The sequence below is a fragment of the Cloeon dipterum genome, chromosome X (assembly GCF_949628265.1).
Source record: "Cloeon dipterum chromosome X, ieCloDipt1.1, whole genome shotgun sequence".
Lineage (NCBI taxonomy): Eukaryota > Metazoa > Arthropoda > Insecta > Ephemeroptera > Baetidae > Cloeon > Cloeon dipterum.
This window is the reverse complement of record NC_088790.1, coordinates 28,990,606-29,003,130: the sequence shown is the minus strand read 5'-3', so window position 1 is coordinate 29,003,130 and position 12,525 is coordinate 28,990,606. Positions and strand designations below refer to the sequence as shown.

Sequence of the window (12,525 nt, the reverse complement as noted above, 5' to 3'; positions counted from 1 at the left end):
AAAAATTCCGGATCAGTAAAACGCCTTTGATTTAAAGAACCACGCCACCCGCTTCGAAGCTTTGTACGACGGCACAGTTTCCCCTGACCGCCAGGCGTACTCCTCCAATCCTCTCCAAACAAATTATAATTAAAACAAAATTTCGTCGCTTCTAATTCCAAAATGGTTTAAAAAGATTTAGTAAGCAAATAAGAATCTACCCTTTTGGGGTGGTGGTGTCACTTGTCGCGGGTGCAGACGGCTGTCAGGTGCGTGTTTCGGCTCTAATTGCTGGCCAAATATTGGAAGAAGCGCGTTGTTTGCACAGATCAGTGCTATCTGGGTGGGTGTCTCGCGGGGCACGTGCCATTACACCCTGATAACGCTGCCGCGGCATATGGCGGGCGGGCGAGTGCCAACCCCGAAAGCCAGAGAGTTGTGTCAATATATAGCATTCAGCGATAAGCGTTTTCACCCCTTTGGCCGGCCGGCGCTAACAAACAGCAAATACAGATGCGGCCAGCCCTCGGCGTTGAACGCATCTGTGTCGACGAAACGAAAAGGAGAGCAGACAGCCAGGCACCTGTTGCACGGCACGCGCGCAGGTGAGTGACTCGGTTTTCCACGCGCCGGGGTTTCTCTCACAATCAGTCGGCGCGATGCTTTCAGGACGCATGGAGCAGCACGGAGCAGGAGTTAGGACGAACGGAAAGCTCCGCACCAGGAGGAGCAAGGCCAACGCCCGCGAGAGGCACAGGATGCACGCCCTCAACGCAGCCCTCGACAGACTACGCAGGTATGCACCGGGGGTTTTCTCCCTAGAGACACTAGAGAGAATTTTCTTCGTAAATCGGATTAAAATCTGATTTTTTTTTCGTCGGCTTGGCTGCCGGCTGGCTTGCTTTTAAAGAATGCATAACTCAAGAGTCGCAACTTAAAGAGGAATGATACTGCAAAATCCTGGAAAATGCCTGGTGCCAATGCATAAACTCATCCCTTAGGATTCAGTTAAAGCCTAAATTGACCTAAGGAGCGCTGTAATTTGTTGAGAAAATTGGCTGGAAAGTTACCGTGCTTTTCAAATGGTAATGGCTGTCTCCTTACTTGAAATCCGATTTAATTTCAAAACCAAGAGTTTCCCCAATAAGTGGCATACACCGTTGGACAGATCTCGACGAGAGGAATCGGAATATGCCAAGAAAAAATGTTCACGCACTTTAAATTTTGGAGGAAATTGGCAAAATTTGAATTTATAATGTAGGAAGGTCCTTTTTTATTATTGCAAATTGTTTGTGGCATCCAACAATTCAAATAATTTCAATTGTTGCCCTGAAAAATTCTACTTTAAGTGTAACAGTAACACGCTCTAAACTGTAGAGATCGCCAAAAGCAGCATTTTTTTTTAAAAAAAAAACGCTGCATTGCATAAAACTTTTCTGTTTTTTTACGCACTTTTGCAAATTGTTACGAAACACGTGCATTTTTAATGGCGATAAAAATTTTTCATGATGCTGGACGACCAAATAATATAGGGATTTTCACAATTTCGGTAAACGAGCTGCTGATTTGAAAGAAAAATGAAACACTAGGCGGTCGCCATATTTTCTAAAATTCCTTTTTCTGTGCAAAATGTGACCTTTTTAGGTTTATTTTTCTCGGAAAAATGCAGAAAATCCTAAAACTGGGGGTTTTCTAGCTGGTTTTATTAAGAAAAAAAAACTCGTGGTCCATTTTTGAGCATTGTAAAATTGGCTTAGCCTTAATTGGTAACAGATCGAAATTCCCGTGCCTATCAGGTTTTGATTTGATGTCTCGAGTCTCGATATTTAACAATAAACAATAAAGGAAATAAAATAGGTCTACAATTTGAACTAAAAACACAATAATGAATGATAAAAGAAGGGTGGTGGTCATTTCCATTCCGTTTTTTTATTATCCTGGCAATAAAAGCGGCGATGTACAATACAACACATAGTGGCTACCCAAGGGAAGAGCAGGGGGAGAGGAGGAAAGGTGGCTCATACTGACCGGTCAGCTGGAGAGTTCCGTTCAGAGCGAGAGCGCGTTCCTCTCTCGGAGGGGTAGTTTTAAACCTGAGACTCCCTCCATTCTCTCCTTTGGGTGCCCAAATAGTTAACATCGATGGCATCGGAACCAATATTTATTGATCGTAATGTCGTCAGGTAAAACCCATCTTTTATCTCTGCTTGCAACATATATCTTTAATTACTGCGTCGATAAAAAAACGGAGCGAGTTTCATCTGTGGTTATGTGGCAATCGGACCAAAAGTTTAAACACCATAAAAATGGAAGGAAATGGAGGGTTTCGTCCTTAGGGAGGGTCCTTTGAGGGTGGTTGTGGCCTATAAATAATGCTACTTTAAATAAAATAAATTAAATTACCACTGTTTTTGCGCAAGAAAACAGCTGGAAAAATCCCAACAGATTTGGGTTCTCCCGCATTTTTCCAAATTTAACCCGAAAAAAGTCACATTTTGCGCCAAACATTTTAGAAAATTACGACGAGAGTTATTTAAGGTTTTCGGTCTTTTGGTGAAACCAGAGCTTCTAATACTGATTTTTAAAAATCCCTATTTTTGGTCAACCATTATGGGAGTTTTTGATCTTTCATTAGAATGCACGAGTTTCGAAAAAATCAGATTTTTGCAATGCAGTGGATTTTTACCGGAAAATTTGGGTTTTTGCGAACCCTGGTGACAACTAACTGTGACAAGTGTATAAGTTTTTTTTAAAGAAATATATTTATTTTGAAAGCTACAGAAGTCCAGCCAATTCCGGAGAATTAACGGCTGATGCTTATTCTGCTACACAAGAGGCAGCATAATTTTAGTACATTAGTGTGCAAATAACATCAATAAATTATTTTTTAATGCAGTGTCGTCATTGAGAGTCCATTCGATTTTTAATAAGCCACTTTTTGATGTTTCGCTTCACAACACATTTGTCAGTTAAATTTTTAAGTTCACTTGGTAACATGTTCCAAAGTCTTGGTAAGATACATTCAGATGTTCGGTTAAAATATTTGTTCACATGCATTGGTTCCACAACTGGGGCAGAAAGCAATATTCGAGTATTATACTGGTGTGTTCTCTGAACACCAAAATCGCCATCAAAATATTTAACACTCAGTAAATTCAGCTGGTAAGTGAGACAATTATTAAGCTCACAAACGCCACACCCTCCGTTAGAGAGCGTTCGAGGCCCATGCACATATTATTCGTTCGTGCCGCAGAAAAAGTCCGATCTCCAACTTGCCACTTTGTAGCAAAAGTCCGACGGACTTTTTCACCAATGGTAAAATTGTCCGATCAAAGGTATTCCAAATTTTACAAGAGTTAATAAAAACTTAACAGCCAAGTTACATTTTGTTTATCCATGGTATTCCTTCAAGATTTTGTTATTTTAAACCTTCATTTTCATAATGTGACTGTAATTTATTACTCTTACATTTACTAATAAATCAAAGGTTTTTGAGTCACTTGATAGATTTTGGAGGTGGTAGAACACATTTTCAGCATAAAAAAACTCCTGTCGGAAGTTGCATTCGGACAATTTTACCTTTGGCGAAAAAGTCCGTCGGACTTTTGCTACAAAGTTGCTAGTTGGAGATCGGACTTTTTTCCGCGGCATGAACGATATTGGGGTTGTTCAGCACAAGATGGCGTGGTGATTCACAATTGAAAAATTGGTCTGCTGGATGGTCAAGGTTGCATACCTTCGCATGCCGACCGCGCTTGTGTATTAACAGTGGCACGATACTGGGGGGAGCAAGAAAAATCTCGAACTGCTCTTAAATTCTCATCCACAAAACATCCATCATCGAACATAAAGCGAGGGAGAATTTTCTAAAATCTTAAATTCTTGTGTGTTAATTCTCTCTTGTCCTATACTGAACTGACGAACCAGCAGCATTATTGAAGGAGCTATAAACCGAACTGAATATTTAGTTATTAATTTTAGAATAGAATAGAATTTTATTAAACGCCAACGGCGTACAACTATTTCCAGCATTTATATGAGGCTTCTTTGGTTAAAGTCAAAGGTTTCAGAGGACAATCAAGAATATGGTACATACTATACAGATCAGCATTACAATAACTACATTTACATTTGTCAGTAGCATCCAGGTGAAAACAAGAATTTATGCAAATAAGAAAATGATATCCATGAAAAGAATATCTGGTTAACATGCAACGATCCTTACAATTCGTTTTCTTCCAATCGGTATTTAACATTGCGGGAGTATAATAGAATTTTGGATCAATATTTTGCTTTTTAATATTCATATTACTTACAAACTTGACAAAAGCTTCGGAACAAGTGAGAGAGAATTTTGATTTTAGCTCATTTACGAATAGGTCGGTCTGTACAAGTTCATAAACTAATCTAGAACGCATTCGTTTATCAACGCCCAGCGCCTTTTTAAAGAATCTAGATTTAGCACTTTCTAATTTATTGTTTTCATTTAAATTTAAATATGGCCATGTAGTGGTTGCGGAGCCGAGCTCCCACTCCTTTTTCATTTTTAGTCTAGGGTATTGTTATTCATGATTGTTAGAAATTCGTTAATGCAACAGAGAGAGAGATTTTTAATTTAAATTAGTTTTCGCCGGACACACGAGCCAACAAGTCGCATCTTAAGTGTTCCGAGCGTTTAATTGTGAAGGACCCGGCTCAATCGGGTAAATTCTTTTCTAATTTTAAATTGTTCTTCAAGACGAATCTCTTAAAATTGTCAATTCTAAAGTCGTTTATCAATTTTGTTTAAAAGTCCTTGTATTCTGTTAGACTAAGTCGCCAAGTGACTGACGTTTATAAAAGAGAAGAATTCGTTGAAAATCCCGCAAGGTTTAATTTCCACCTCCTACCCCCCAAAGCCATATAGCTTCAATACCGTAGACAGGCGAGATTGCTAAATTAAATAACTTTGTGGCCGTATCAATAGAGGACTTTCACAGATTTTTTATTTTTAATGTTGCGAAAATAGAGGCCTTAACCCTTCGATCAATGTGTTGACTAAAACAAGTGCCAGATGCTTGAAAAGTTACGCCTAGATAGTTGACTGAAGAGGAAAATTTTAAGTTATTTTCAGATTCCCGTGATTTTTCAATTTTACTAAATCTACCAAGACCTTTATTTCTAAATTTTATAATTTGACATTTATCCCAATTTAAATGTAGAGACATTTTGCCTAAATAGGTTTTAATATCGCGAATGAGATCTTGGAAAACGAGCAAATTTTCACTATACAAAACAATATCGTCCGCATACATTATTGCCTTAACATCAGGATAGTCTACTAGCAGATCGTTGAAGTCGCTGATGGCAAAAATGAACAAAAAAGGGGATAAACTGCCTCCTTGTTTAACACCGTTACTCTGAATGATTTTCTTAGAAGTTGTGATCCCATTGTCGATTTGTAAAAAATTTATATCTAAAATGTCAGCCATTAAATTTAATTCATGAAAAGTTAACTTCTTACTATCGATAATTTTGCGGTAAATGTATTTTCGATCAATGTGGGATCAAAAGCTTTTTTCATGTCAAGAAATAGACCATAAAGAGGCTTTCTGTTTGTGTTCTAAAGGCTCTAACAGAAAAGAAAGACTTGCGATCGCGAAGTTGGACATAATTTAAGTTACTGACGTTGAATTTTGCGTGGGCGAGACTTACACAAATAAAGAGGAACGGTTTTATTACATTTTAAATTTATTTTAATTCAACCAACAACTGAGAGGGAAAATCGACGGTTGAACTAACTTCCGGAATGTCTGAGTTTTGTGCAGTATTTTTCAATAGCTCTTGCATCAACAAAAAGCTATTGCATGCAGTGCAGCCAGTTTCGGATTTTTTTTTAAACGCTATTATATTGGTTTCACAGCTGGAGCAGGAAGCAGTGTGTTTTCTCTGAACACCAACATTGCCATCAAAATATTTAACACTCAGCAAATTCTATTGTTATATTTTGTCAACAGAGGTATAATAAATTCCAAAAGTGAAAGAAACCCTCCACGTTTTGTCAGTCTTTTTTAAAGCATATCTTTATAAAATACTTTCACTTGGAACTTCAACAAAAGGCGTCAAGCTGACGCGGCCCCCCACGCGGCTATGCCATTGTTCAAGTTTCAAGGAGGAATATGCAAGAAAGGAATAAAAAACTATTCTCTCCCTGTAAGGCATTGCCTTTAAATAATTGAATTCACATACAATTTTACGAAGCTTTTTAGAAACATGTTGAATATTTGAGTCTGAAAATTAAATTCTTGGTCAACTAGCACTCCTAAATACTTTTTTTGCGACAGTTCCCTGCAGCTACAACCAATATTGTCGTGAGTCGTGAGTTATTGTGGCACAAACTTTTGGGGGCCCCCTCGCGATCTGCTCGCCGGGCGGCGTGCTAGCTGCGGCCGCTCGTCGGTGTGTGCGTGCGCGGGCGGGCCGGCAGGCTGCACGTCGGCTGCTGCTGCTGGGGCCTGGCGCGCGCTATAGATCGTATTCAAAAAAGGTTTTTCTGTTCCTGTCCTGACCTGTTCCCGGAAAAAATTTCCTGTTCTGTCCTGTTCCAAATTTGGATTTCCGGTCTTGTCTTGTTCCTGTTTTTTTCCCTTAAATTTAATTCCATTGAACAAAATGGTTTTTTATTAATTTTTACGCCTTGTTTGTTTTCTTTTAATTATTTGAAACTTTCCGTTCAGACAGATTTTCGAAGTTTTTGAATTGTGTCTATTGGTAGTTATATAATTTCTAATTCCCCTGAATGAACTAAACGGAAAAGTATTATGCAACCCGCACAGAATTTAGTATTCAACAAAGATTTCAAAAAGTGCTTAAAATGAAAAAATTGCAGAACACCCCGAAAAAAGGTTATTTTTGATGCAGTAGATTGCTTTGGTAAAAAGCTTGTTTTGTTCAAACACCACTGACTATGATTTTGAAAAGTTGTGCTTTTTAAAAAAAATATAGAGCAAAATTTTTAATAATTTTTAGGCTAAATGTTTAGTTACATGAAAGAAAGTAAGCGTTGCAAAGCAGTATCAAAAATTAAAAGTTGTGCATTCTTTATATGAGATATTTGATATAAAAGAACAAGAATGGAATAAAATTGTTTTGAAGCAAAATTCCTGTCCTGAATATTTTCCTGTCCTGCCGGAATTCCAGGAAAAAGCAGGAATTCTTGTTTCCTGTTTCCATTTCCTGTCTTGGAATACGCTCTTTTGGAGCTGCAAAGATCCAAAGAATTCGAAAAATTTCATGTTTTTTTAAATTTTTTAATTGGAATTTCAAAGAGAGTTAACACCACTCTGAAAATGAAGAAATTATCAGCCTTTTTTATATCTTCAGGCCATAATTATTTTTATTGTTAAAAAAGACCGGAATTTTTTGATAAATAAATGGAAATCTTGTCCGGTCCTGTTCCGGATAAAATACTTCCGGTTTCGTGTGAAACACCGGAACATGACAAGATTCCGGTTCCGGTTTCTTGTCTTGGAATGCGCTCTATTTTCAAGCGTGACACCTGTGTGCTGTAAATCGTGCAATTCGTACACAGAAACATCGTCAACTCCCGGGCTTTTGTTTTTATTAAGAGTAGCAATGATCGCAGCACCTATTTGCGTGTGTGTCGCTCTCTGGAGCCGCATATGATGCTCTGCTGTTCTGCTGGTGACCTCTTGTTCTTGGTGCAGTTTTCTTGTGGTTGCTTATTGTTGAAAACAATGATTGTCTGCTTCACTTGAATGTACTTTTCCAAGTGCAAGTTTTTTAGCAGGCGCGTCTGCAAAGTGCTTGCTAAAGCCACATAGAATTGCGGGCAAATCTTAAGTACGAGTCATGTATCGCAAAATTGTATCTTCGAGAGAGTCGGCTGTTCGGCCCAAAAGACAATTATTTAACTTAGTCCACGTTAATTTAATGTCGCACCTTGACACGATTTAAAAACTTTTAGGTTATAATTTTTCTCTTCGAGTTTAAGTTTTTGCTTGACTTTAATACGAAATTTGTTATAATAATTTTTGGTCCTGTATAATGTTTGTCTTGTTACTTTGATTTCCTAAGTAATCTATCACGTTATTCAAGTGCAAGCGTAATCCACATTTTCGCTTTGGCAAAATATGCTTCTGCTGTCGGACCGTGTTTGCTCATTTTGTGCTTTTTACTAACATGGCACAATTAATTAAAGTTTTGCTGTGGTTGTTTTTATCCTCACATCGTGACAAAAAATATGTGTATGCATTGCGTTAAAATCAGTGCGTGTTAACTTCATTACTCTGCGGTGCTTTTGTTCGTGAGTATAATAATGCAGCAATAACATAATGATCTGATATCGCTTATGAGGAATGACGCTTGAAATGTGTTGTAACAATTTTTGTACGCACAACGCACAAGCATGTGACCAATCACTGTGGACGAATAATTGTCACCAGATAACGCCTCCCTCTAGTTGGAAAGAGTCCATTTTAAAAGCTGTATTGCGCCATTGAATTTTGTAATATTGTTCGACAATATTATGCAATTGCGTGTCAGGGGTGTTTGTACAGTAACAAAATGCACCCTATTTTTGTCCTCTTTTCAAATGTGCACGCAAGATCATCCCTTTAGATCGAGCTTAAAGAAATTCCTTTTATTTGTTGTTGTTATTGTTTGTTATTTTTTTCAATTTGTTCTACTGGAATGCAGTCATTATTAAAAATAATCCTAAACCCCTCAGCGCGGTGGTCTGTTTCCGGAACTTCTTATAATCCGCTCCCCAAAGGGTGCTTGTTCCTGTATTGCGTTCTATTTTCAAAGCACTCTGAAGCACATATTTGGCAGCCATATTTATTTATAAATAACTATTTTTCCACTCCCTGCCAGCAACATGTTTTTGCTGGGCGCACAGGGTTGCAAAACCCTCTCTCATACGCACACGTGCTGAAAGTTGCAACATAGAAGCATTTGAGAGACGTTGCAGCTTGCAGCGTTGTTAATTATCAGAATTAAATTATTAAAAAAAATTGCCATTTATGTATTATAAATTATCTGCTTTTGGCGTGTTATGCCTGAAATATTAAAATTAGAAAAATGATTCTCTTATCTGAAACTAAATTTTGTTTTAAGTTTCGAAGCCAAGTTTCAATGATTCGTGCCTCCAAAGCTTACATATTTTAAATTATGTGAGTTAAAACATTTTTTCACACGGAATATCTGCGGAACTAAAAACCAAAAACCAACGTGAACGTCTACTAGTGCTTAGAGGCGTTTAAAAATTTCATGAGTTGTTGATTTTCAATATTTCATATCTCCACTCCAATTGCAAATTTTGAAACATTTTTTGAAAAATAACAAAAGACATAAATTATTGTTAATAATCATGAATTTTTTCGAACAATTATTAATTTTCTGAACTTTTTGCCAATTTTTGAAAATGGAGGGATAGATTTTCTTAGCACATCATGCTCTAAAAAATATAAAATTCGAGTATTGAAAAAATTAGCTTCTCTATTTTGCGTCAAATTTTCTTGCAGTTACTTTAACGCGTCAGTAAAAGTAGAGAGGGGACCAGGGACAGGGATTACGGGATTCCCGTCCCGTCCCTGATGGATTCCCTGAGGGACGGGACGAATTTTGAATTTCGGGACAGGGACAAACTACAGCAGGACGAGGGACAGTTTTATCGGCAGCAATGGCAGCATTAAAATTAAAAGGCCAAAGATTCTCAGTTTGTCAGTCTGAGGAGGAACGGAAGCAATCAGAGTTCGCCAAATTTGCAATACGGAAAAATGCACCACTGGTTTTTTGCGCAAAAAGGCAGCTGGAAAACACTAATTTTGGTTTTATACGAATTTTTCCGAATTTAACCTCAAAAAAGTTAAATATTCCGTGCCAAAAAGTCAATATTTTGGAAAATGTTGAATGGAGAGTTAAAGTTTTTGGTATCTTGGTGACCAGCACAGCGTTCGCAAGAACCCGCATTTTTACAGTAAAATCCCACTGCATTGCACAAACTTTTTTACAGGTTTTTATGTATTTTTTCCGAAAAACATGCATTTTTATTGAAAATAAAAAATTCACATGGTGGATGACCAAAAAATGGGATTTTTAAAATTCAGTAAAATGCCACTGGTTTCCACAAAGACAGACGATTGTAACATAAATCGCAAGTTTCCAAAATTTCCAACCTTTTTTAGCGCAAAATGTGACCTTTTCGGGGTAAAGTAAAAAAATGTAGAAAACCCAGAACTGGTGGGTTTTTTAACTCTTATGTGCGCAAAAAAATCCAGTGGTGCATTTTAGCGCATTGCAAAATTGGCGAACTCTGAACCACTGGCTTTTATACAGATTTTGTAAAATCCCAATATTTGGTCATCCATCGTGAGAATATTTTATCTTCTACAAAAAATGCACGTGTTTCTGACAAATGCTCAAAATTGCAGGAAAAAAAGCAAAACATTTTTTTTGTAATGCGTTGGCTTCTTCCGAAAAAATTCAGGTTTTTGGGAACCGTGGAAGCAATTATTTCCCTGGTCGTGGAAAATGGCGCAACTTTCAACAACCGAACGCGAATTTCCTTGTTGCAAGAAAAGGGCAACAATCAATTCGACAAATAAAATTTGGGTGGTTGTTGAGCAATGCGCAATTTATTTACTGCGACCAGGACTAGTGAAAATTCATTGTCTCCACCGACCTATTTTTAAAATTGAGCACTCCTTCGAGGTTACAATTTACATGTAAATGTATACAATTTTTACTTACTGACAAAAATGACCAATTTTAAAAGTTCAGTAAAATTTTGAAAACTCACGAATCTGGTATAAGGGGTTGAGGGGGCGGGACTAAACAGGGACAAGGTTAAGAGCTAACAGGGACAGGGACGAACCCGAAAAACAAAAATGGGACAGGGACGGGATTATTTTCTCTGGGACGGGACAGGGGCGGGACCAAAAATCCGTCCCGGGTCCCCTCTCTAACTAAAAGAAGGCGTTGGCTGCAAAATCAAATTTAAGTTTATTTAAAACATGGTAATTACCACAAACTTGACCTTTTCAAACACAATTTTCTTATAAACATACCAGACTTTTGTGGCTCAAGAATAATTTTAAATGGTTGCCATATGACAAAAAATCGTCAAAAATGCATATTTTTTTTTATAAAAGTGCATTTATTGAGGTGAAATTAAATAGATAAATTTACAATAAAATTCTAGGATGTCTCACACGTGTGGGACCGAGAGGCGATACGCGCGGCCCAACACAAAGACGACCATTGTGCGCGTATTTTAAGAACGCTTTCTAATGCACCAGCAAGTGCAACAAGCCCTTACTTTAGATTTCATGTTGGGGTAATTGGTTGTCATGTTCATCAAACCAGAAATAAAGCGTGTGATTTAATAAAATATTAGAAATAACCAAAAGTACAAAATTCACCCCAACCTATTGAGGCTTATATCTTGCCTTCTGTTAGCCCAAATTCAATCAAACAAACACAATTAAACTCAGGATCATAAGTTCTAGCGAATGCAGCAATAAAAAAATCGGCAAAATATTTTTTCTCATTTAAATAATTAAATTTATTAATGTCAGAATTTGATATTCACATTGCAAAATATATCAGGACAAAGAAGTGAATTTTCTCTATTTTTTAATGTTTTCCAAAATTAGCCAACTTTTATCAAATTTGAATTAAAAATAATTAATCTCCAAAATAAAGCGCGCGACTGCGAAATGTTCAGAATCTGGAAAGAGCATTTTATTCGAAAAGTTGCAGAGCGGGCGAGGAAGCATGCGGCCTATTGTCTCTTTTTCAAAGCCTTGCTCCCTCCCCTTCTCATTCAACCCTGGCTGAACACATGTATGTATGTGTTCTCTCTGCCTCAATGCCTCAATTTTTCACGGTCACCACCCTCCTCCCTGATAAATAAACAGGCGATTTCTCCTGAACGACAAGTGCATCCCTGGATTTTTTCTGATAACTTTAGACTCCAATAAATACAAGGAATGACTGGAACTTTTGCAACAGTAAACCCCCAAAAATGCAGCTCAGGTTGCATAAGTTCAATTATATCCGTTGCACCCAATTATTTTCAATCACGTTGCTATTCAGAGGGTGAAATGTCATAATGTTTTTTATTAATAACACATTTCACTTGAAGAAAATGTTAAAATACGTAATTTATATCGTATACATTTTCTGCTCGTCTATGCATGTCGTCCTGCCTGAAATATATACCACACTTGAGCAATGTTACGCCTGCATTGACCATCGTTAAAATATTGTTCGTACAGGAACATGCATGATTAACTTTTTCGCGCAATCACGGGTCAATGCGGCACGAGTTAAAAATCACATATTATTAATTTTTTCCTTATAAAATACGCTTTTTTACCGTAGTAAAATTTTGATTTATCACTGAAATATTTAAAATAAATGTCCCGAAATAATATTCAAATATCCGATTATTGCTGAAAGCGTAATATTCGCCGGTGAGTGCTAATTGGAAATAAAAAGCTTTTGTAAAAGATTTAGTAGAGCGCGTGTGTCGCGATGATC

The 12,525-nt window shown here is 37.3% G+C and overlaps 1 protein-coding gene across 1 annotated transcript in view; it reads left to right on the top strand.

The window, feature by feature from the left end:
- The first annotated feature begins 473 nt into the window (after positions 1-473).
- LOC135945839 (neurogenic differentiation factor 1-like) overlaps positions 474-12,525 on the top strand; it is a 25,077-nt gene continuing 13,025 nt past the window's right edge. The window contains exons 1-2 of the mRNA XM_065493749.1: positions 474-584; positions 649-775. Of these exons, the coding sequence (XP_065349821.1) occupies positions 654-775 (122 nt within the window). The 5' untranslated portion in view covers positions 474-584; positions 649-653. The remainder of the gene's footprint in view (positions 585-648; positions 776-12,525) is intronic.